Below are 23884 nucleotides of genomic sequence, written 5' to 3' on the forward strand. Positions count from 1 at the left end.
ATTAAAATGTCAATTTTCCAATTTTCGTGGCTTTAAACCAGGCATGTCCAAAGTCCGGCCCGCGGGCCAAATCCGGCCCGCGGTCGACTTTCATCCGGCCCTCGGCCCCCGTCATAAAATCAGTGCCGTCTGGCCCGCAGGTTGGGCACAATGGAACACGTGTTGCATTGACTGAGGTCTCGTAGACTGGTGAGTGATGTTTCATAGAGTACTGCTTCCCTCTAGTGGCTAAATGAGTAATAGCATTCACTAAATGAGTAATAGCATTTAGACACTAGAGGGCATCACTCACGAGTTAACAAGACATCACTCCGTGTTTATATTGACTGATATGTCATATTTCAAATTCCTGTTTCAAATGAACCAAAAGAAATTCTTAAGATTGTTGAAATTAAAATAAAAATGGAAATGTGAAACAGACTGGCTTACTAAAATTTGTTGAACAATATTGTTGTTCAATGTAAAGAATGTCAGCCAAGGTCGGCCCCCCGACATTTTACCACATAAAATCTGGCCCCCTTGGCAAAAAGTTTGGACACCCCTGCTTTAAACCCTGTGAATCCGCCAAATGGTACAGTTCAGTTCTCCTATTTATGGTATGTCCCTAGAATGCTAAAGCGGATCAAGGTTTTCATCTGACCAACGTGAATGTAGTGCACGTTTAAAATTTTCTAAAGTGTAAAATGGACTTAGTGTGTCATGGGAATGTCTCTCAAAGGGACAAATAAAACATTTTTTTTCTTGTGGGTTGCTTCCATTCTTCTTCAATTTTTATCACATTGTTTAAACATAAATGTCATCTAGCCAGGAACTCACGTATTTACGACCTTCAGATACTCTGCGGTTTCTGTCTGCGTTCTCCTTTCACTTGACTTCAACTTTTCCACTCGCCACTTCCAAAACATGCGTTGAATCGTAATTATAACAACAACTATTAAATAGAGGTACGCCACTAACTCGGCTACATTTTTTCTGTCAAATTTTGGCAGATTCCGACATTTACTTGACGACTAGATCACGTATTTTAAGGATCATTACGGTTCATTACCGTGATTTGTTCTGATGCTTTCACAAACAGGAAAAATACGGGGATGTGTTTGTTTACCGTGCAAACTGATAACATTTGCGTTCAGGTACACTTGGTGAATGGGTAACTCATATAAACACAAAAGGTGTGGAAACTATGCACAACCCCCTCCAAAGAACACAGAGAAAATACTTGTTGCAAAATTCGAATTCCAAAGTATTTTAGTGCGGTAGAAATGTTGCAATAAATCCAAAGTGCAAAGTGGAAATGTAGCAATTAGCAACGCAAGGATAAACCAGGAAATCATGTTGCTTCTAATGTCATTGAAACGTTAAGTTGGTGTGAAATACCCTAGTATTTAATTAGTTGTCACCAAAATGTTGTTATGAATATGTTCCGCCCTCGCCGCGTCCCCCGTTGCGGCTAGACAGACAACTCCTTCAATAACCACACCGTTGATATTTCCAGCGATTTATTCACCAGCGAGTCAAGAAGGTGTAAAACTGGAACAGACAGACATAAAAACACTTATACGTTGCAACGTGGTAAATCAATGTGCCCCACTGACCTGACATGTGACGAACGCGTGGCTACGCTAGTGTAGCTAACGAGCTAATACGCTAATGTGCTACTCGCTGTGCATAAATGCGAACAATAGAAACGCCCCACAAATGTAAATCCACGATGAACACACCCGACGAATTAATAATATGGCATACATTTACATAAAATATTTACATACAGGCTGTGCTTAGCCTACGACACAAAGTTGCAGTCCATTGTTCGGAGGTTCAACCGGAAGTGTCTCACTCCATAACGTCCGGTGTGCCTTTCACATTAACGAATTAACCTGACAAAATAAAGCAGCTATGTAGTTATAGAAAATAGGAACCAAATGTAACATGGATCTTCAGGAGCCAGAACAGAATATTTCTCATAAAATGGTTTGGGAAAAATAGTCCGGTTATCCCCTCAAGTTCCATTAGGAGAAATAGCGCCCTCTGCTGTATGACACCCTGAACGATCTCGTTTACAATTACACCATCGCGGACTACCTTGGTTTACCGTCACTTCTTCTCGCCTCTGGGAAATTCCACTTTGCACATCCTATTGCTCCATATCATTGACTTGACTTGACAAACGACTAATTCGGCTGAAACTTCACAACACAACGAACAGTCCACAGTGGGAGATAATGGTCGCCATCTACATTGTTTTGTTGCTGGCACTGAACGGTAGGAGATCGTCGAAGAAATTACACATTGTATATTTTAATATGACCTAAGGGCTGGACGATCAATCGGTCTTATTCGATTAGTTTTTTTTTTTAAATCAGCTTTATTATTATTGTCAACCAAAGTAACATTATACACTGTTTAAATATGAAACAACTGTACTCGATGATTCTGTTAGCATGAATCATTATTATTATAATTTATAAAAGCTATTCATGTCGTATACTTAAAACGTTGCATACAGCTAGGTTGTGTTGAACAAATGAACATAACTAGGCTTTAAAAAATGTTCCAGACATGCCATAACACTATCCACAACAATTTAAATGAGTGATCCTTCACACAGGATTCTATAATTATCAATGATTTACGTTCTGTGTTCTGTTGTATTCTTGTTATTCTTGTGATTAAATGTTCTGTAAAGCGCTTTGTGACAGGCCACTCCCCCCGCCCCCTTATGCAGGTGGACTGGCAGGAGGGCTCAAATTGCAAATTGTTTGGAGTGGTAGAGTGTCCGCCGGGTCCAGCACAACTTTCACATGCTCGTCCAACTGCTTGAGAAACTGTACATACTCCTGGTCCTTGCTGGGCCGCACGTTCAATGGGAGCACGCTCACCTGGACGCCGGATGGACTGCACCAATCAGTGGCGCTGCAGTGCACCGGGAGAAAAAATATAGGACACTCCAGCACTACGACCGTTATTATGGATATTGAAAGTAAGTATAATACTAGTCTACTACAACACTCATGTGAGTACTTGCAGTGCAGAGGAGCCTAATTTATTTTTGACTATGTTCTGCTAAATAATGTCAGGTTTGTCACAAAAGAGGTTTCAAATGAGTTGATTCCACTCGCGGTTGGTTACAGTCAAAATAAACATCAAACTAAGAGAAAATACACATGGTGTATTTCAAACAACAGCAATAGCTGGGGCTGAATAAAGTCTAGTTAGCTTAATGCTATCATGCTAAAATCAATTTAGTTAGGCAGTATATTAAATAGCGCTATGTTTCTTATGAAACAAAGCATTATAAAAATATTTGTTGTTTTGACACTGTATTTTAAGTACTGTCCCTCAAATAAATGACAAATTGGACGTTTTACATTGCCATTCCAGATCCAGTGTCAGTGCAAGTCAGTCCAGCCGGCGCTGTGCCATCTCTGAACCTGTCCGTGGATCTCCTCTGCCACGTTGATGGAGCCACACCTTCCACGGTGGTCTGGTACAAAGATGGACAGAAGATGGTCTGGCTTGATCATATGCACCTGCTGCACAACGCTACGCTCCATTTTGACTCGCTGCAACCATCAGATGTTGGATTTTACACGTGTGGGGCTGTGCTGAACAAGAGTTGGGTTTTCAGTCTAGGCTACCTGCTAAGCGGTAAGCACATCAAGGGCTTTTAGTAGCGATTGTTTTTTTAGGGAGTTTTCAACATACTTACTGTAATGCCGTTTCAGGCGTAAAAAGTATAAACACAGGGGGGGGGGCAGATGATTCCGTCAGCCACAGTTTACTCCCAGACGCTCACATTGCAAAAATCGTGTCTGCCAGATTCCGCACGCCTCATTTCGGCACAGAACATCCGCTTCAATCAAGAACCACGCTTTTGACTCCCCGACCTGACACACAGACAATATTTTCCTTTTTTTTCCTGTCCATTTTGCGCTTCCATTATTTATTTTTTTACATTGAGTTTACAAATGATTATTTTATAACTTTAAAAGTGGGGCTGAGCGATTAAACAAAAATCTAATTGTGATTTTTTCTTCCTGTGTATATTTTAACAAATACAAGCAATATATTAATCTGTAGATTACAAAAAAAACTTTAGATTTATGATACAAAAATGTAGTAGAGGTTATACTTACGCTAAAATATAAATGTATTATATACATACAGTATACTGTATGTACTGTATAGATAAACCCTACCAATACTAAATGGAGCGTTTTTGTTTTCTTTTTTAAATTTCAGCCTTTGCATTTTGAAACTTGCATTCTACCACCTCGCAGTTTTGACGAGAACTTGATTAATTGTTCAGCCCTAATTTAAATGGTGCGGGAGAGACAGAACTTTTTTTTTAATCCCTCCTTCATCACTGGGGTTTCATTCCACAACAGTCATCCTATATTGGCATCTTTTTTTTTTTAAATGTCCTTTTTTTGTAGGCGATACAGCATGGAACGTCAGCATCAGCGGGCCCGATAAGGTGTTCGTGGGGCGACTGCACACGTTCACGTGCTTGATGACGTGCACTTTGAACGTGGACTGCACCGTTAGGTGGCCATTCGAGGGCGGTTTTCCTCTGGGAAGCTACATCTCTGTGCACGAAGACCAGCTCTTGTGGATTCCCATCGTGCCGGGAACCTTCCAAAATCTGACCTGCCTTGTGGAAAACGTAGCAGCCGGACGCTCAGCGAAGGCCACAAAGATGCTGGAAGTGATAGGTAACAGCTGCCCTTCAGTGATTGTGAATTATCGCCGCATGACCTCAGATTTTGTTAAAATGAGTCTTTCTTTCTTCTGGTCTGCAGGCGCTCCTCTTTCTGGATCCTTACAGCTCACTGGATTGTCCACTTTGGTTTTAGGCCTGGCTCTGCTTTCGGTGACTTACTGACAATAACTCACAGTGACTTGTCATTTCTACATTGACTTATTCTGTGTAAGATTTCATTCAAAGTGGACATCATTGTGGGATTGCTCACTTTTTGAAGCACGTGTTGTATTCTGCCGGCCCGTGTGCCACCCAAATGTGAAATTAAAGCAATCCTTTCTTCTCTGCCTGTTTCTAAAAAGGTGTGTGTGAACCAGTCCTTTTGTACTTCGACCCTACTGTGATGTAACATTCATTCATTCATTTTCCGAACTGCTTTATCCTCACTAAGGTTGCAAGGGGTGCTGGAGCCTATCCCAGTTGTCTTCGGGCAGTAGGCAGGGGACTCCAGTCCCCACCCCCCTACAACCCCCCCCCCCAAATAAATACATGTTTGTTTTTGAGAATAAGAGCATTTCGAACTATAAAGAATTCGTGTAAAGAATTAAACTGTTTGTACAATGATTTGTTTTTCTGACATGCCCGTCTCGGCCACAAGGAGGCAGTATAACGCAGTCTTCCAAACAAACATGGAAGAATAGTACCTCTACTTTTCCTCGAAGTCACTCAGTGGGATGCTTTGATATTAATCATTTTTCATAGAGGACAACGAATGTGTGCCTGTGAGTGTTGGGATATTACATATCTGTCAAGGTGTGTTCCATCATTTTTGTTCAAACGTTCATTGCTTCTTCAACTGCGACCATCGATGAACATGCCACACGGGAAATTGATATTAAATGCTACCTTACCTTAGCGAAAATATTTGTATTGTCTTTGCGGGTGCCGTTTTATTTTATTTTTATTTTTTGCTCACGCTTTGCTTTCGCAAGTAGAATCGACGCGTGGTCGCAACAAAAGTTTGACTCACCTTTCGCCCAGTAGCTTATTTGGCCCAGATGCGGGACATAACATAACATTCCAGGAAGCTGTTTTTTTTTTAATGCATGGTGTCTCATTCAAAGCAATTTTCTTTCTTTCTGCTTCCGTGGACTTTTTACATGTTGAGGGAACGATTAACTTGAGTGATGTTCGCATGTTGACAATGCAACACCTGTTCGCCGGCTCAAGCGGAGTTAGCATTGTGACGCCTGTTTTGACTCAATGACAACCTTTGACCAGCTTGTGTAATTGATTCAGCTAACTATAGCAAAGTCATCGTGACGTACGAATGGAAATTTTGATGAGGGTCCTTCACCTCGCTGACTCTTTTTTTTTTCCTTTGTTTGTTTTGCTTTGTTTTTTAAACACTTCTTAAATTAATATAAAACGTATTAAACGTTTGAATCACACAAAGCAAACAGGTGAGGGAGACAAAGGCCTCTGGTGTGTTTTGTCACATTACTCAACCCTTCCTGTCTTGTTCTATTTATCTGTAGATTATCTCCCCCTGTTTTGTGTGTCGAAAAAAAACCGTTTTTTATATTTCATTTGAGTCATACAGCCACATGGGGGATTTTTTTCCCAGCCCGAGCCAGGATTGATCATCTTTTTTATTCCAGGGCTCTTTGATTGTTATGTATTTGAGTTTCATTTGTTTGTACTGCATGGCGAATCCAAAACTCTAGTAAGAATCACTGTGATTGCATATTAAGAAGACATGCGCGCAACCCCCCTCGTCGCCCTCCGTCTTGATTTGATCTGCGCAGAAAAAGGCCTAAGGCCTAAGAACCCTGAATGCACAGCAACCCCAGCCGGGGGCCTCCTTCAGTATCGCTAAGCATACCGCTTGTCATCATTTGTCATGCAGAAAACGTCACCTGGGATGGCAAACAAAAATGGAACACAGAAGCCACCTGCAGATAAGAACCAGCACGCTTGAGGAGATGGGGGTGGCACAAAAGAGGTACTGGTCAGGCATCTCAGAGCGGAGAGAAAACGTGAAGCAGTGCTGCTGCTGCTTTCGAAACAAGGTGATGCTCAAGTGATGTGCTTCTCTCTTGTTATTTTCTGTAACTTCCTGCCTAAAAATAAAACACCCCACCCGCAACTTCAATCACTCATTCGACTTTATTCAGCGGACTCACGATTCCTTTCAAAGACTCATAACATATTGTGTAAATACATGCAATAAAATAATTTTAATAATTAAGAAAGGAAAAAAAAACAAAATCCCCCCCCAAAATTAATAACAATTTAAAGTGACAACAAAACAATTTAAAATGTCTACTAGTGTTTCCACAAAAGTGACTGCTACCTAATGCCCCCCCCCCCCACAAAAAACGGTATTTATTTATTTACGGTGTGTTCAAAATGCAATATTTCATTTAGACATTCATTTATTCAAAACAAACTTATCTTGACTTTAATTACTGGGTGTGTTCAAATATTTAGCTGACTTCCATGCAAGGCTTTTTATCTGACATTATCATGTTCTATTTAAAACAACTTCATTCAAATGATGCTGCCTCATCTGTGAGATCTTGTGCGACAAAAAGTTGGGGGGGGTGGTTATTTTTTTAAAGTTTTTATACACACTATGAAATAATACATGGCAGGCTTGATTGATAACAAGGAAAAAGGCGCGGCTGCTGAAGAGGCACGCCCTCCACTCCGGCTGATGCTGAAAACCAAAAACATAAGACGAAGCAAAACCATGACAGGCGTAAGAAGCTTTTGCCTAACCAGGACTTGATTGGCAAAACTCGCAGTGGGTATTTGATCCGGGATGTTTCGAATAACGTGTTAGTGTCACCAGTATCTCTGAGCATTTACGGGTTTCATGTCAAGCCTTTACAAAGCAACCGCTTTCTGTTATTGTCGTGACAAAGGAGCAATGTTGACATAAGAACTTCATGTGATTCGGTATTTGGAGTGAAACGAAACAAGTTTTTTTTATTTGTTTTTTTTGTGGTCATGATGCCGTGTGTTTTGGCTTGCGCTACCCTTGCCCCCCCCCCCCCCCCTCACATGCGACTTTCTATCGCCAGGCATAATGGCATCAGCTCCCGTTTGACTTGTCCTGTGTCATTATGCTCTGTTTGGAGAAACCTTCATCATCACCATCATCATCATCATTGCTGTTGATGTTGAATTGAGTTGAATTTTATTATTATTATTTTTTTAATTGGTAAGACATAGGCGGTGGTTTAGTGATTAGCATGTCGACCTCACGGTGCAGAGGTCATGGGTTCAATTCCAGCTCCGGTCTTCTTGTGTGGAGTTTGCATGTTCTCCCTGTACCTGCATGGGTTTTCTCCGGGTACTCCGGTTTCATCCCTAGATCCAAAAATATGCATGGCAGTTCTGATTGAACACTCTAAAATTGTCCCGAGGTGTGAGTGTGAGCACAGATGGTTGTTTGCCTCTGTGTGCCCTGCGATTGGCTGGCAACCGGTTCAGGGTGTCCCCCGCCTACAACAACAAATATTCACTGAACAGACAACATTACAGACATCATGAAAAAAAATGACTGCTAGACTATAGTGCACATTCCTGTCCTTATTTTGCTGCCAATATGGTTGAGACACTTGAAAACGAGTTTATCCCAGGGTGTCAAGTGTCCGGCAAAGACACTCCAGTCCTGCGCAACGATACGAGCGGCACGGAGGAGAAGACAACAACAATGGCTGTTTGTGCAGTCACAGAAGCTGGTGGCAACACGTTGTTCACGCATGTCCATTATTCGTGCAATCGGATCACTCCTGAAAATCAGCTATGCTCAAACTTCAAATAGCATTTGACACAGCTGGTATCGTCATTTTTTATTTATTCATTTATTTTTGAAGGGGGTTAAAAAAAAAAGTGTGGATTGCCACACCCGCGATCATGACAACTTCCGCTACGGATGAATGAGCCACCGAGCTCACTCAATTTTTGTCATTGTGCAGAAGAATAATTTTAAATTCTTGGAGGAATGGTGTCTTGGTGAGTCATAAGGCAATGATTCTTGCTTCTGGATAATTGTTTTTAATGGAAATTGTAGATTTCCTCAGATTTCTGTATTATGCCAAATTGGGGGGGGGTGGGGGGGGAATCATACCATTCCTCTAATAATGCTCATTTAACTAAATAGCACTCACTGAGTCGGCACCCGATGATAATGGAGACAATAGAACAGATTTCATCGTCATCTATTCTTTATCCTCTGCATAGAATGACCCTAGTTAGAGCTGTACCGATGAGCTGAAAGAGGTGGGGAGCTTAGTTTTCTGAAGTTTTATTCCGCCGACAGGGTCACCATGGGGAAAACTGACAATGTCGTATTGCTTTTAATGAGTTGTTAAAAAATAAATGTTCTGTCAATCAGCAATTCAAGTTTCATCCAAATTCACTTCTGTTGTAATGTTTGCCCATTGTATCACAATGTTTGCCTTTGTTCCATGTGATGTCACCCGCTCATGAAGATAAAATATTTATCTGGTTGTCACGGGCGATTGAAAGTGTGCAGAAAAGTCACTCGGCGCCACCACAAACATGGCAAACAGGTGAGGGTGGATCAAGTGTCAACACCAAGCTGTTTCGTTTCACTTTAAAATGCCACAGAGCGGAAGAGCCCCCCATGCCCCCTATGTGTGGTGGCGGACATTCTTTTGAATCTCAGTAACCTCATCATGCAAAAATGATTGATTCAAATCCCATCGAGAGGTGATCATCAACGGACAACACACAAAATACAATTCACGTGCAGTATGTGAAAGTTATTTAGTGGTCTTTGTTTTTAAGCAGGCGGCCCGGTAGTCCAGTGGTTAGCACGTGGGCTTCACAGTGCAGAGGTACCGGGTTCGATTCCAGCTCCGGCCTCCCTGTGTGGAGTTTGCATGTTCTCCCCGGGCCTGCGTGGGTTTTCTCCGGGTGCTCCGGTTTCCTCCCACATTCCAAAAACATGCGTGGCAGGCTGATTGAACACTCTAAATTGAGTGCGAATGGTTGTTCGTTTCTGTGTGCCCTGCGATTGGCTGGCAACCGATTCAGGGTGTCCCCCGCCTACTGCCCGAAGACAGCTGGGATAGGCTCCAGCACCCCCCGCGACCCTAGTGAGGATCAAGCGGCTTGGAAGATGAATGAATGAATGAATGTTTTTGAGCATCCGCTCAGTGGCTTTGTGAACACACTAAACAAGGAATATTTCTTTTAGAACCAACTTATAGTCTATGGGCGCTCTAGAAGAACAACCGTCTCACTCCAAGTTTGTCCTTCAGACAATCCAAGGTCACACGGACAAATTCGCGCAACCCTGCTGTTCACACCGGGCTAATTTCGGGTCTTCGGTGAACTTGACACGCATGATTTTGGAGCGCAGAAGGAATCCAGAGTACCCAAAATTAAAATGGGCCCTTAAAGGGAAACAAGGTTCCGACCACGAAACCTATGGCAAAAAAAAATTAATTATCATGGCTTCCACATCAACCGGTTCAACGAAATTGTATCTTTGTTGGTAAAACACCACCATAAAACTGTTAGCAAGTTTTTCCCGTGTGCGTTTGCATCACTGAAATTGGCTTGCCTCAAGCTGTTCATGACGCAACAAGCTGCTCATTGGAAGTTTGCCGCCCAAGTAAACATAAAACAAAGGCAAAAGAAGCCACACATCGTCTGCCTTCGGCTAGCTTAGAGCTAGCACGCGATGCGAAACGCCATCGATGGGTTATATAATACCATCTGTTGTCAAATATGTGATTGCGAAGAGTGGAAAATCTCACATAAACAGACGATATAACAATATTTATAGGCATATATTCTTTATCATTAGGAAAACAATTACTAATACTGGGGCAGTTCACTGAGTTTGGATCGGATCCCGACTCCAGGGGCCAAGATGCGCACACCAGAAGAAGCTGCAACAAATTAATCGATGATATTCATTAGGATAAGTTTTATCAAGTAAATACTAAGTGTTACTTTTCATTCATCTTCCGAGCCGCTTGATCCTCACTAGGGTCGCGGGGGGTGCTGGAGCCTATCCCAGCTGTCTCCGGGCAGTAGGCGGGGGACACCCTGAATCGGTTGCCAGCCAATCGCAGGGCACACAGAGACGAACAACCATTCGCACTCACACTCACACCTAGGGACAATTTCGAGTGTTCAATCAGCCTGCCATGCATATTTTTGGAATGTGGGAGGAAACCGGAGCACCCGGAGAAAACCCACGCAGGCCCGGGGAGAACATGCAAACTCCACACAGGGAGGCCGGAGCTGGAATCGAACCCGGTACCTCTGCACTGTGAAGCCGACGTGCTAACCACTGGATTACCGGGCCGCCTAAAACATTTTGTTTTTGTTATATTTGGGAGGGAGGCTGGAACAGATTGCGTAATAAATGCATTTGCATTCAAATCAATTGGGAAAGATGAGTCAAGTGTTGTGAGTTCAGGCCACGGTCACAAAACAAACCCAAAATCATATCTTCGGGCACGGCTGTAAATATGTTTTCAGTTTTTCATAAATGTTGAATAGATCCTCATCAAATTGAAAAAGGATTCCCCCAATCCTTTAAATAACGACTAGACTTTGCAAAGTGGCTTATCGTTAGTTAAGCAAGTTGTTGAATATTGGCACAATCAATTACTTGTGTGTTTGCCTGACTTTAATTTTCACACAATGGGCGGATGTGAAATCGTTCATTCACCGCTAAAAATTCCAGTGTTTATTCACCATCTGAAGGAATGCTGCCGGGGCTCAAAGGTCCTCATGTTATAATTTAACGCTGAATGCAAGGCGTCAGCGTTGACCCCCCCCCCCCCCCTCCCCCCGTACACACACACACACACACTCCTGCGACAAGTGGACGGAAAGTTGCCGGACAAGATGAGAGGTTTACAGTAAATGGACACTCCTGCGGCGCAGCTCTGGGAGGATCGGGGCAAAACAGGGCGTGGTGGCGCTTTGTGGTGGCACTGCTGAGCATTTGCATCAACAGAAATTTGTGCAGAGCAAATATTTGCTTTCAAGAGAGGCAGGCAGGATTGGTCACCGCGCGTGAGATTTCAATTAGTTTCGCTGAGAAGGCCCAAGGGAAGGCAGCAATGGAACCTCCGCTAATGTGTCTGATCATCATATCCGTGTTATCCTGCTCGACAGGTAAGACTCGTCACATCTCTTGAAATTGAACCATACCAAGCAGTGCTGAAGAGCGACTGACCCCACTCCCCCCACATCCATGACCCCCACCAGATCGTGCGGGTGGTCAGGCCTTATCCGCCTCGGAGAACCCAATCGCCGTGGGGAAAAACGTCACCCTTTTCAGCCAGAACCAAGTCACCACGGGCGCTTGGCTCTTCAACAACAACCTGGTGGTGATCATTATCCCCGGGGGTGCGTTCCCCGCAGCCGACTGGACGGGCAGGGTGCTGTTCAATTCCACCACGTCGGCGTTGACGGTGATGTCAGTCGGATTGGCGGAATCCGGGACGTACACGCTGCAGGACGTGACTTCCTCCGCTTCCCAGTTAGTGCTGTCGGTTCAAGGTAAGGAAGCGGCTTCGAGAGACGAACTGGAGACGGCAGGAGAAAAATGGATCAAGTGGTGAAAAACTTGGAGTGGCCACTTGATCGAGTCATTTGATCGAGGTGGTGTGTTCGCTAAAATCGGATCCATCTTCCCCTTGAGCCGTAAACGGGATTCAAAATTGAAAATGTGTCTAAGTACATAAATTGATGGATGTGACTTGTGATTGATTGGCAACCAATTCAGGGTGTTTGAAATTCCAGCCAAGGCCCTGTGATTGACCGGCGACCAATCTAGCAAAGTTGGGATACTGTAGCCCAGGGGTGTCAAACTCCTTTTTTTTTGTCGCGGGCCACTTTTGAGTTACCGTTTGGACAGTGAAACATGTTTCATCGCATTATTACTTGTAAGGGTAACAAAATGACTTGCAAAATCGCAACATCGTTTATTTCCACGTGATTTCTGTATTTAATTTATTTATTTATTTATTTATTTGAGCAAGGGCGGCCCGGTAGTCCAGTGGTTAGCACGTCGGCTTCACAGTGCAGAGGTACCGGGTTCGATTCCAGCTCCGGCCTCCCTGTGTGGAGTTTGCATGTTCTCCCCGGGCCTGCGTGGGTTTTCTCCGGGTGCTCCGGTTTCCTCCCACATTCCAAAAACATGCGTGGCAGGCTGATTGAACGCTCTAAATTGTCCCTAGGTGTGAGTGTGTTGAGTGAATGGTTGTTCGTCTCTTTGTGCCCTGTGATTGGCTGGCAACCGATTCAGGGTGTCCCCCGCCCACTGCCCGAAGACAGCTGGGATAGGCTCCGGCACCCCCCGCGACCCTAGTGAGGATCAAGCGGTTAGAAAGATGAATGAATGAATTTATTTGAGCAAAGACCATTCAAGTTGACACGCGTGATTTTCTTTTGGGGACGGGGTTGGGGGTCACATAAAATGATGTGGCAGGCCGGATCTGGCCCCCGGGCCTTGAGTTTGACACCTGTGCTGTCGCCACTTGACAGAATTTGATGACTTGCAGCTCTCCTGGGCGAAAACTTTTGAGACTTGACTCGAACGTAAGACAGGTGACATCGAACAAGACGAGTCTTTCCAGTTTACAGTTGAGAAGCGGCACTGTCAACAAAGTGCGCCATTTAGGTTTTTTTCTTTTTTTTCCTTGAAGATTTTTTTTTTTGGGGGGGGGGGCACACCAAAAACAACCACGTGGCACTTCTGGGCTATCTCATCCAATCGCAGTGACGTCAGCCTCAACATTGACGGGCTTACAAACTTTTAGAATCTGGAGAACTCTTCACGCTGTTACACCAACTCAGCACTTTATTTATTGTAAATCGGGGGGGGGGGGGGGGGGGGTAATCAGCAAGGTTTGCAGAAGCCTGATAACGATCCCAATGGGTGGGGGCTCTCGAGGACCGGACTTGGGCACACTTGTTCTAAATCTAAACACATGACGTGTTTGTTTCTCACAGTTGTCCAACAAAATTTTTGTGGGCTTGTCTTTCTCCGCAGAACCGATTTCGGGCGTGTCCATGACAACCAACGGCACCGACCTGGTGGAGTTCAACGACACGGTGACGCTCACCTGCGCCGTGGTCACGGGCACTTCCCTTTCCTTCCAGTGGCTCAACGACACGGCCGAGGTGACGCCCGGCGGATACGTCCACTTCAGCGACGACGGCTCCTCGCTCACCCTCACCAAAGTCACGCGCTACGACGAGGGCCCGTTCGAGTGTAACGTCACCAACGGCATCAGCCAGGGAATCAGTTTTCCTGCGCAATTCAACATCAGCTGTGAGTTGCGAGCGTCGCCTCGGCACCGATCGAACGACGAATCGTGATCGTGACGTAGCGGAAGCTTTGAATCTGTCTTTGCGTCAACTTGAAAAGGAAAAAGTAACAACGTGATGGAGGCAATGAACTCGTCTGTACCTTCGCGACGGTACTTTTGTATTGGACGAAAATCTGCGCGTGTCGTTTTTGGCGGCCATCTTAGTTTTAAGTCTTTGGATGAGAAAATGGTGATTACTCTTCAAAACTTTTTTGTGATCGATATTTAATAGTTTTAGGGGACAAAAAGTCAAAAAGGTTTGAGTCTTGTTTTAGTCACATCATTTTGACAAAATGATAACATGCTAACATGCCCGGTAGTCCAGTGGTTAGCACGTCGGCTTCACAGTGCAGAGGTACCGGGTTCGATTCCAGCTCCGGCCTCCCTGTGTGGAGTTTGCATGTTCTCCCCGGGCCTGCGTGGGTTTTCTCCGGGTGCTCCGGTTTCCTCCCACATTCCAAAAACATGCGTGGCAGGCTGATTGAACACTCTAAAAATTGTCCCTGGGTGTGAGTGTGAGCGTGGATGGTTGTTTGTCTCTGTGTGCCCTGCGATTGGCTGGCAACCGATTCAGGGTGTCCCCCGCCTACTGCCCGGAGACAGCTGGGATAGGCTCCAGCACCCCCCGCAACCCTTGTGAGGATCAAGCGGTTCGGAAGATGAATGAATGAATGCTAACATGCTATGGATATATAATGGCGCTAACTATCAATCAAGCAAAACATAAATACGGCATGTTTTGATAGGTTGCTTGGCTCTGTTCGTTTTTATTTTTATTTTTTGTAGTTTCTTTTACCCGCAGCAATAGCAGGTGAACACTATATTTTGACTGTCATGCCTTCGTGCGTGGGGAAAGGAGAAGATGACTACACTCAAAAGCTGCTGTAGGCCACAGCTTTCAACCAGACACTCACACACAGGCTCACTGATATCACACGCCAGACCACCAGGGCCCGCCTCTTTAAGGCACATGCACGTTCGCAGACCCCACGATATGTGCAGTACATCTGACACGCTTAAGGCTTGTAATCATTTTAATTTATTTATTTGTTGGGGGGTCGGGGGGGGGGGCTTAATCAGTAAAATATTTTCATAAGTATACGTTGAAAGTGCATTGGTGAGGTAACACTTTAAAAAGTGTTTTTTTTTGTGGGGGGGGGGGTTGTTTGCTTTAATATGGTCTCTCCATAATTTGAGCATCATTGCTGGTGTTTCTGGAACGTCACCCCCTCAACCCCCCCTTTTGTCTAGACGGACCCACGGGCGCCGCCGTGTCAGTCACACCGCCGTTGCACACCCACATCACGGGCTCATACATCACCCTGTCGTGCTCGGCCGAGTCCAAACCCGCCGCGACGATCCATTGGACGCTGGACGGGATGAACCTCAACCATACCAGGGCGCAACTTGAGCTACCGATGGTCGAGGAGAGCGATTCGGGCGACTACCGCTGTCACCTGTACAACTCCGTCACAGCCAGGTTCAGCAGTGCAAGCGCAATGATCAGGATCTTGGGTACGTTTGTTTTTGTCCCGTTGGTTTAAGTGCTTGAAAATGGATGGAGGGTTGTCTGGTTCAGGGTGCTCCAGTTTCCTGTGAGCCTGAACGTATCTTTCTCATGTTTATCTCTCAGTGCGCTACAAACTTACTGATGACCAATGCAGGGTCTGCCTTTCGGGAGTCAGTTGAATAGAGAAATGTGACCTTTCCTGTGACCTTGCACGGGATTAACGGTACAAAATAGTTGCCCAGTTTTCCCTACCACGGCAAACAATCCACACGGTAGTTTGCCTTCCGCCCACAGTCAGCCGGTATTGTTTTTTTTGGGCCCGGTGATTGACTGGCAACGAATCCAGGATCTTGTCGGCCTTTTTTCCACACGCTCACCTGGAATAGGCGTCAGTTACTTGTGACCCATGATTCAGTGCAGCATAAATTGTTGAAAATGGGTGGACGGATTAGTGGGTAGTCGGCTGTCCATATACTGGATGCCCGACGATTGACTGGCGTCCAACCCAGGGGATTATCTGACTCTCAACAGAATAAGAGGGAGATCGTGGATGGGATGGACATATTTTGAAATGGCATGTTATTGTCCTTAAAGTTTGACGATAGCGCCCGCGCATCACAACACATCTCAAGTTGGTTCTATCCCAAACAAAGACTTGGCGGTTTCATGCGGGTTTACGTGCCGAACTGGTTTATGAAGTCAATCTTGTACCATTTAAAATCGAAACTAACAACATAAAATCCGATTTTTTATTTTTTTTAATGATGTTTTCCATCAAGACAAGGGCACGGAAAATCCTCCTGGATCCCCCGCACCCTGCCCACCACCTTTTTCAGCCACTCCCCTCAGGCAGACGCTACAGATCTATGCGTACCAAATCCAGTAGACACTTAAACAGCTTCTTCCCTCTAGCCATTAACTCCTTAAACAGTCACTGACATAGTCACTCTTCTTGCACCACAAAATGGTATTACAAAACTACTGGTATACTCTAAAATGGTTCAATGATTTTGTTGTTTACGATGATACTAGTGCAGCGTGTTATACCGGAGACAAATTCCTTGTGTGTTCTACATACTTGGCCAATAAAGATGATTCTGATTCTGATTCTGATTCTGATTCTGATTCTGAATCCGTCCCGCAGCACCCATCACCGACGTGATGGTGAACCACACGGCCGGAGTGGCGGTGGCCGAGGAGCCGTTCACCCTCAACTGCCACGTGAGCGGAGAGACAGACTTCATCCAGTGGCTGAAGAACGGTCACCTGGTGTCCGCCGACAACACCACCGTCTTTGATGTCGAGAACCGGACGCTGACTCTGAGCCCGGCTCAGCCCGCAGATGCTGGCCAGTATCAGTGTCAGGCTTTCAACGCCGTCAGCAACATGACCAGCATTCCGTACACCCTGGAAGTCTACTGTAAGTCAAAACGTTTGTTCCACTGACAAATAGTAATGACTTAAAAAAAAAAAGGACCTCCTTGATAGGAATCGATGCTAATCAAACTCGATTAATTAATCGATAATTAATTAATAAAAATGACATCTCTCTATCGGATGAAAATAGCACTAATCCTGATGCAACCCGTGTAACGCTCGCTTTTAAAGACGGCCCAAACACGCCGGTGATCACGGCTCCCTCCTTGGCCCTGATCGGAAACCAGGTGCTCCTCAATTGCTCCAGCAGCTCCCATCCTCCGAGCGTGTACAGTTGGAGCTTAAACGGCACCGAAGTGGCAAACACCGCCGAGTACCTGACGGAACCGTTGGCATTCAACATGAGCGGGATGTACACCTGCATGGCTTTCAATAATGTCACGGGAAGAAACAGCTCCGCCTCCCACATGCTCACCGTTTTAGGTAAGTCAAGTGGGGGGGGGGGGGGGGATACCATATTTCCTCAAATACATCTACATATTAAAATGTATTGGAAGAAATTAGAAAACTAGAAAAGTTTGTAAGTAGAGACGCGTTTTCCATGTAAATGCCCTAATTTGTTCCGAGACCCCCCAAAAATTCTGACATAAATACTTTCTAGAGCAGAAAAATGCATCAAAATATGTAACAAAACATACAGTAGAGGTCCCTCTTAGCCAATGGGATGCCAGGAAGATGCTAGGCGATAGCCAATGGCAGAGCAGCTAGAAGTATGTTGCATTCAGGAAACTCGGAGCTGCGAGGAGCAGCCCATTCTGTGTTTTTACTTTTCGTATCTTGACATTTCTTTTGAAACAAGAGGCAATGTTTTCCTGTCGAGGCGTTTCGTAACTCGAAAATTTAGTTTGACGAGATGGTCAGTCACTGTAGTGGATTCTGACAGTCCTGACCTATAATCAACCCAATTTAACCAAAGCAATAGCATCGACTGAGTTAGTGTCGAGCTCGTGTATACCGACCCAAAGTCCTTCCCCAAGATATCTATTTTTTAAATACTAGAGGCCCCCGGTCCACCATATGAGGAATTTCTGTCTGCTTATGTTCTAACCTTTCCACAGCTCCGGTGAGCATGGCCTCGATAACGACGGCTGGTGGACATCCGATCCTGAACAACATGTTCAACCTCACCTGCGAGACCGTAGGAAGCGTAGAGACCATCACCTGGATGCATCACGGCGCCCCACTGTACCCGGACGGCAACATAAGCCTCTCCTTGAATAACGCCACCCTCACTTTTGACCCTGTGTTGATGTCCCACAATGGGAATTACACTTGCGAAGCTTCCAACCCTCTCAGCGGCTTCACCAGTGAAAATTATACCCTCAATGTCATATGTGAGATTTTTTTTTTTACATGCCGTATCGTGATAAATGACCACTTGTGTATCTCTGTTGTGTCGTGACAGATGATGAGATAAAACTCAACTCGACTGCATTTATCGAGGACTTTACAACAACCATCGCTGTATAAAAAGGGCTGTAAACGGAGCAAAAATAATTCATACAACAATAAAACAAGAAATTAATTACAAAGACAGGAGAAAGCACAAAAATGGTAAAACTAAAAATCAAGTCTCGCGCCGAGTCAAAAGCCAAAGAATAAAAATGAGTTCTAAGATGAGTTTAAACCCTTTCGGGGAGATTACTGGCCGCATGAAAGGTTTTAAAGATGAGCAGTAAGACAGTGAAGGGATGCCAGAGTAGGCGTTATGTGCTCCCTCTTACAAGTACCAGTCAAGAGGCGGCGGCAGCATTTTGGACCGACTGGAGACACTCGGTGGAGGATTGTCTGACTCCAAAATAAACTACATGACAGGAATCCAGACAAAGGCATGAATTACTGTGCTCTTGGCAAAGGAGAGGCTTGACTTTAGCCCGCTGCCTAAAATGAAAGAAGCCACATTTAACAACGGTACCGATTTTCCGGCCCACTTTAAAATCACTGTCCAGTTTAAGACCCAAGTTCAAGACTGTTGGCTTGCGATGAAACTAAGACGCGCGACCGGTTTTTCGAGGCTGTATCGTGACAGCCAATGATGCAACCGGTGTATCGTCAGTGTCATGACACACAGTGATACAATATTTATGTTTTAGATGGACCGGGGGTGCCAAACGTCACATCACCCGTTTTGACGGTGGAAGGAAGCAACGCCACACTCTACTGCAGTGCCTCGTCATATCCCGTGAGCCAGTACATGTGGTTCTTCAACGGCACCCTTGTGGCCAACACTTCCGTGTACCTAGCAAGTGCTCTCAGCACCAACATGAGCGGCACGTACACTTGCACGGCCCTCAACATCATCACCGGTGACAACAGCTCCGCCGACACCGTGCTGACCGTTCTCGGTGAGACCATGTGAACATTTTCACCATTTTTTCAGAATCCCACCACACTTTGGCCTACCTATCTCAACAAGTACACTTTTTTACAGCATCTATATTTCCACTCTTGAAAGTAACTCGTAAAAACCACCTTTGTGTTTATTTTGGATTCAGAGAAAATCAAACACGTACACATCGAGGTGCCCGTGCATCCTCCCGTGGAAGGATACTCCTACATGATGACATGCAACGTATCCGGGCCTGCTGATCAAGTGTTATGGCTAAAGGATGGACAGCCCCTGATCACGGACGCCAGGGTCATGATGTCCATGGATAATCGGACCGTCACGCTCGACGAGCTGCACCGTAATGATTCCGGACAGTACCATTGCCGGGCTATTAATCCGGCTCAACAGCTACCAAGCCCTCCTCACCCGCTCATTGTAAATTGTGAGTATGACATGGAGACGGTCGGGTCCGTCGGGTCAGTCGGGTAACACGTGTATGTTGAAGTGTAACCAGAATTTCTACCAGCCAATCGGCCAAAGACAAAAAAAAAAAGGTCCATGCGATTGGGTGTTTTTGTGAAAGCGGGAGGCCTTTACTTATACAAATGCATTTCTTGTTTGGTATAAAATACTATCTATATTTTTCATTGCAATTATATATTCATCCATCCATCCATTTTCTGATCCGCTTTATCCTCACAAGTGTCGCGGGTGATGCTGGAGTCTATCCCAGCTGTCTTCAGACAGTAAGCGGGGGGCACCCTAAACTGGTTGCCAGCCAATCACAGTCATGTCAACAGTATATTTTAAATTTTAAAAGAAAAATCGGTAATAAAAGGCGGTAGAAAGCACCAAACAGTAAAATCAAGAACAAATCTAAGTCACAGGGCACACACAGACTAAAAACCATCCGTGCTCACATCTAGCGACAATTTTGAGTATTCAATCAGCCTGCCGTGCATGTTTTTGGAACGTGGGAGGAAACCGGAGCACCCGGAGAAAACCCACGCAGAACATGCAAAACTCCACACAGGGAGGTTCATGTCATTTTTAAAAATATTTTATATTACTATTTGCATTGATAGCTAGCATAAAGTGAAACAGGTTTGTTCAAAAGAAAATTGTATTCAATAAGCCTGCCATGCATGTTTTTGGAACGTGGGAGGAAACCGGAGCACCCGGAGAAAACCCACGCAGGCCCGGGGGAGAACGTGCAAACTCCACACAGGGAGGTTCATGTCATTTTAAAAAATATTTTATATTACTATTTGCATTGATAGCTAGCATGAAGTGAAACTGGTTTGTTCAAAAGAAAATTGTGGGGATTGTTTCAAATCAGAAGACGTCTTTTGTTTGGCTGGACACTAATCATCGTATGCTTTCGTCATTGCGTCTCTTTGAGGTGCGGTGTTTATTTATTGAAGTGGAAAGAAATCGTACGGCTTTACTAACAACCTCGTGAGGCGCTTAGCCTAACCAACTTTGTGGTTTACGGTTGCAGTTGGACCGGAGATGATGATGGTTTACGGTCCGTCGATGGCCGTGGAGGGACAGTCGGTAAACTTCAGCTGCTCGGCAGTGTCGCTGCCCAACAGTCACTTCAGCTGGTGGCTCAACATCAGCCTGGTTGCCAACGGCTCCGTGTACGTGACTCCTCCTCTGACGCTCAACATGAGCGGACAATACACCTGCATGGCCCGAAATCCCGTGTCAGGCAAGAACACCACAAGAGCCCTGATGCTCAATGTTATTGGTAAGAACACGCAGCGGTACTCTACGTTTTCTTTTAAAGAACGGTAACATCAGTCGAGATGTATCACGTCAGCCTACTTCCTTGACACAAATGGCTCGTTTCTATTTAGCCAGGATTCATAAAAAATTAACCTGTCCGACAGACGTTGTCCATTTGCTCCCACATTGGAACCGCGACAGATGGGCGACACCATTTTGTGAGACACGCACCTATAAATTTTTCAAAAATCAAATCAATCAATCAAATCATGTGTCATTTATACTTAACCCTCATAGTGCACCGCTTGCGGTAAATGTAAAACGATGTCTTTGAATCAAAGGAAAAGGCATTCAGAAAAACACAAGAGAGCTGAAACTTATGGAGGGGTTCTAAAATGGCCTAAATTTCATGACGTCACCGGCTGATAATTCTCAGGCATTGCAGCAATAATAAAAAAACGTTTTGATACCTTAATCTTCACAATTTACATATTTTGCACCGTAGAGACCCATTATAATTCATATTTTTGAATGCATCGTAAACCTAATGTGTAAACATGCATTTCACACGATTTTTACGTCAATCGCTTTGTTTTCGCTTGGACAGACGTATGCATGCCACATTGTTGGGTTGAGGTCATTCCAATTGTGCTACTTTTAGGTGGCGCCAGAGGATCGCAAAATGAGTTTGCCTTTTTGCAGGAGCAATGCATTTTACACGAACACGTCCGGTCGGGATTGTTAGTAGGACTTGTTTGGGACCTCCAAACACAATTTTTTTTTCCTTTTGCAAAAAATAAAGAATAAAAAATCCCAAAGAACTAATAAAAACTATATATGTATGGATAGCACAGATGCCTCTGAACATTTTGAGTGTTTGAAAAAAAAAAAAGAATGTTTGTATATCACAAAATACATCATTACAAAAATTGTAAAATGCGTAACTTAAGGCATTTTTAATTTGGAACACACAAGGGTTAAAGTGTAATGTAAGATAGTTTGAAATGATAAAACAGTTTTGGGATCAATCTGTGGTACATTTCCAGGTTAAAATATTAAAATGGGCGATTGTCAACGATGACTTGGATCATTCCGCAATTGGCGTTTGGGCTTGCTCCCTATCTTACTGTACTTCCTTCAAGTGCGCTGTCATCTTCAGAGAACATCGAGTCAGTGGTGGTGAAAAATGACACGATTCCCATCGATGGCTACAACTTCACGCTCACTTGTGTGGTGGACGGGCCGTACACATCCATCGAGTGGAAGAAGGACAGCACCAACCTGACGGCAACCAATCACTCCCAATACTACATGGAAGACAATAAGCTTCAATTTGCGCCCTTGACGCGCGATTACGACGGCACGTACGAGTGCGTCGCCACCAATCTGGTTGGTCCTCACCCGAGCCCCCCGTACAACCTCCTGGCAAACTGTGAGTACTGAAGGAATTGACAAAGTACAGTCACGTCTTTGTGGTGTTGTCGGTAATTCAGCCACGCAAACAGTTCGTTTATTACGTTGCGGCAACAACGTGACGTCATCTTCAGTAGACGTCTCCGTGAAATAAAATCGAAAAGCCTCGCTTCTCTTCCCCAAAATATTTCTACCTCCTCCCGCATGACTCCTCTGTTGATCTGCCGTGATTAAAAGGCTGAACCGCTACGTCAGCATTTGCTTCACACGACCAAACAGACTGAGGTCGCAATTCATTTGAAATGTGAACGATGACATACAGACAAATAAATAAAAATCGGATTTCACCCCCAAAAAAAATCGGAATTATCTCCAGTTGCTCCAAAATACTGCTGCTCGCCTCCTAACTGGAGCTCGTAAAAGGGAGCACATTACCCTAATTCTGGCATTTTCATCCTCTTGCAGACGGCCCTCTCAGTGTGACTATCGTGGGTCCAGACTTGTCTACAAGCGACCTCACCATTTCCATCACGTGCGTGGCCGATTCGCGGCCGCAAAGCGAGTACGAGTGGTTTCTAAACGACGTGCCGTCATCGGTCATCGGCGTCGGCAGCGTCATCCAAATCCCGCTGCTGGTGTCCAACTACACGTGCAAGGCGACGAACCCCGTCACCAACGTCACCATGTCTCGCACCAAGTCCCTCAACCCTTTCGGTGAATACGACTCTGGCACCGCCGCATTCCGGCCATAAATTGACATTGAAATTGAAAATGGTCTTCTTTCTCTTTCAGGTTCCGCTTCTGCCTTCCATTCGCCATCCCAAAAAGTGCTCGTGATCATAAGCGTTTTTATGATGCAGGTTTTCTTCTACTGAACAGCCCCAAATCATTTTATTTTTTCCAATTTGTAGGTGACAAAACACAAGAGTGCCAAGCGTCCTTGTTGTCAGTCATTTTTGCTTGTTTGGAGAAGACGCACGGACATTTGTAACAATCTGAGATTTTTTTTCATTTTTAATGGCAGCCTGTTGTGATTATCGCTGTCACTGCACTGGAACACACTTTTTCACCCTTTCAAAGTGGCTCCATTTTCTCACTCGATCACACAATCAACTCTTGCACTTCTCCCGCCGTCGCCCAAAGTCACGTGAGATCAAACAAACTGTACGGAATGTGTGTGTGTGTGTGTGAACTTTATCATGCGTTGATTTGTAGTATTTATTTCTAAATCAGTAAACCTTGGAAGACTGGTTGGCCTCGTGGCGTGTTGTCTTATACGTTTTGACTGACGGGTATATGGAGGGATCTCAGGAACTCAGTAAATCCGATCGAGCGGCATCAGCATACGGGAGTTACCAGGAGGCGGGCCAAGAACACAAAAC

General features: G+C 44.8%; 2 protein-coding genes and 2 long non-coding RNA genes across 6 annotated transcripts in view; 3 read left to right on the forward strand and 1 right to left on the reverse strand.

The window, feature by feature from the left end:
- The first annotated feature begins 2114 nt into the window (after positions 1 to 2114).
- Positions 2115 to 5047, forward strand: LOC127600590 (carcinoembryonic antigen-related cell adhesion molecule 20-like). Of its 2 annotated transcripts, none has more exons than XM_052065273.1 (5): positions 2115 to 2262; positions 2726 to 2980; positions 3382 to 3648; positions 4437 to 4715; positions 4803 to 5047. In XM_052065273.1, exons 1-5 carry the CDS (start codon positions 2223 to 2225, stop codon positions 4883 to 4885), a joined length of 924 nt encoding a protein of 307 aa, XP_051921233.1. In that variant the 5' UTR covers positions 2115 to 2222; the 3' UTR covers positions 4886 to 5047. The 2 variants fall into 2 exon arrangements, with proteins under 2 accessions (XP_051921233.1, XP_051921232.1); XM_052065272.1 differs by having other exon boundaries at positions 2166 to 2262; positions 2687 to 2980.
- Positions 3583 to 23884, reverse strand: part of LOC127600709 (uncharacterized) — a 131071-nt gene continuing 110769 nt past the window's right edge. For both annotated transcript variants that reach the window (XR_007962413.1, XR_007962412.1), the window contains exon 2: positions 3583 to 3708. This is a non-coding gene — a long non-coding RNA (uncharacterized LOC127600709). The remainder of the gene's footprint in view (positions 3709 to 23884) is intronic.
- Positions 5336 to 6857, forward strand: LOC127600691 (uncharacterized). Its single transcript, XR_007962394.1, has 2 exons — positions 5336 to 5515; positions 6612 to 6857. It is a non-coding gene; the product is annotated as an uncharacterized LOC127600691 (long non-coding RNA).
- LOC127600441 (carcinoembryonic antigen-related cell adhesion molecule 5-like) lies at positions 11610 to 23752 on the forward strand. Its single transcript, XM_052064988.1, has 13 exons — positions 11610 to 11881; positions 11975 to 12268; positions 13764 to 14045; positions 15334 to 15597; positions 16737 to 17012; positions 17201 to 17452; positions 18088 to 18363; positions 19123 to 19374; positions 19525 to 19800; positions 20860 to 21111; positions 22249 to 22521; positions 22968 to 23216; positions 23295 to 23752. The coding sequence occupies exons 1-13, from the start codon at positions 11827 to 11829 to the stop codon at positions 23375 to 23377; spliced, it is 3084 nt and encodes a 1027-aa protein (XP_051920948.1). The 5' UTR covers positions 11610 to 11826; the 3' UTR covers positions 23378 to 23752.

Source organism: Hippocampus zosterae, chromosome 5, assembly GCF_025434085.1.
Source record: "Hippocampus zosterae strain Florida chromosome 5, ASM2543408v3, whole genome shotgun sequence".
NCBI classification, from domain to species: Eukaryota; Metazoa; Chordata; class Actinopteri; order Syngnathiformes; family Syngnathidae; genus Hippocampus; species Hippocampus zosterae.

Coding starts and splice junctions, on each gene's coding strand:
- LOC127600590 (XM_052065272.1), top strand. CDS start 2,223: ATGGTCGCCATCTACATTGTTTTGTTGCTGGCACTGAACG. Junction 2,263..2,686: donor TTTGTTGCTGGCACTGAACG/GTAGGAGATCGT, acceptor TGTTCTGTAAAG/CGCTTTGTGACAGGCCACTC. Junction 3,649..4,436: donor TCTAGGCTACCTGCTAAGCG/GTAAGCACATCA, acceptor CTTTTTTTGTAG/GCGATACAGCATGGAACGTC.
- LOC127600441 (XM_052064988.1), top strand. CDS start 11,827: ATGGAACCTCCGCTAATGTGTCTGATCATCATATCCGTGTTATCCTGC. Junction 14,046..15,333: donor TGCGCAATTCAACATCAGCT/GTGAGTTGCGAG, acceptor CCTTTTGTCTAG/ACGGACCCACGGGCGCCGCC. Junction 17,013..17,200: donor GTACACCCTGGAAGTCTACT/GTAAGTCAAAAC, acceptor TCGCTTTTAAAG/ACGGCCCAAACACGCCGGTG.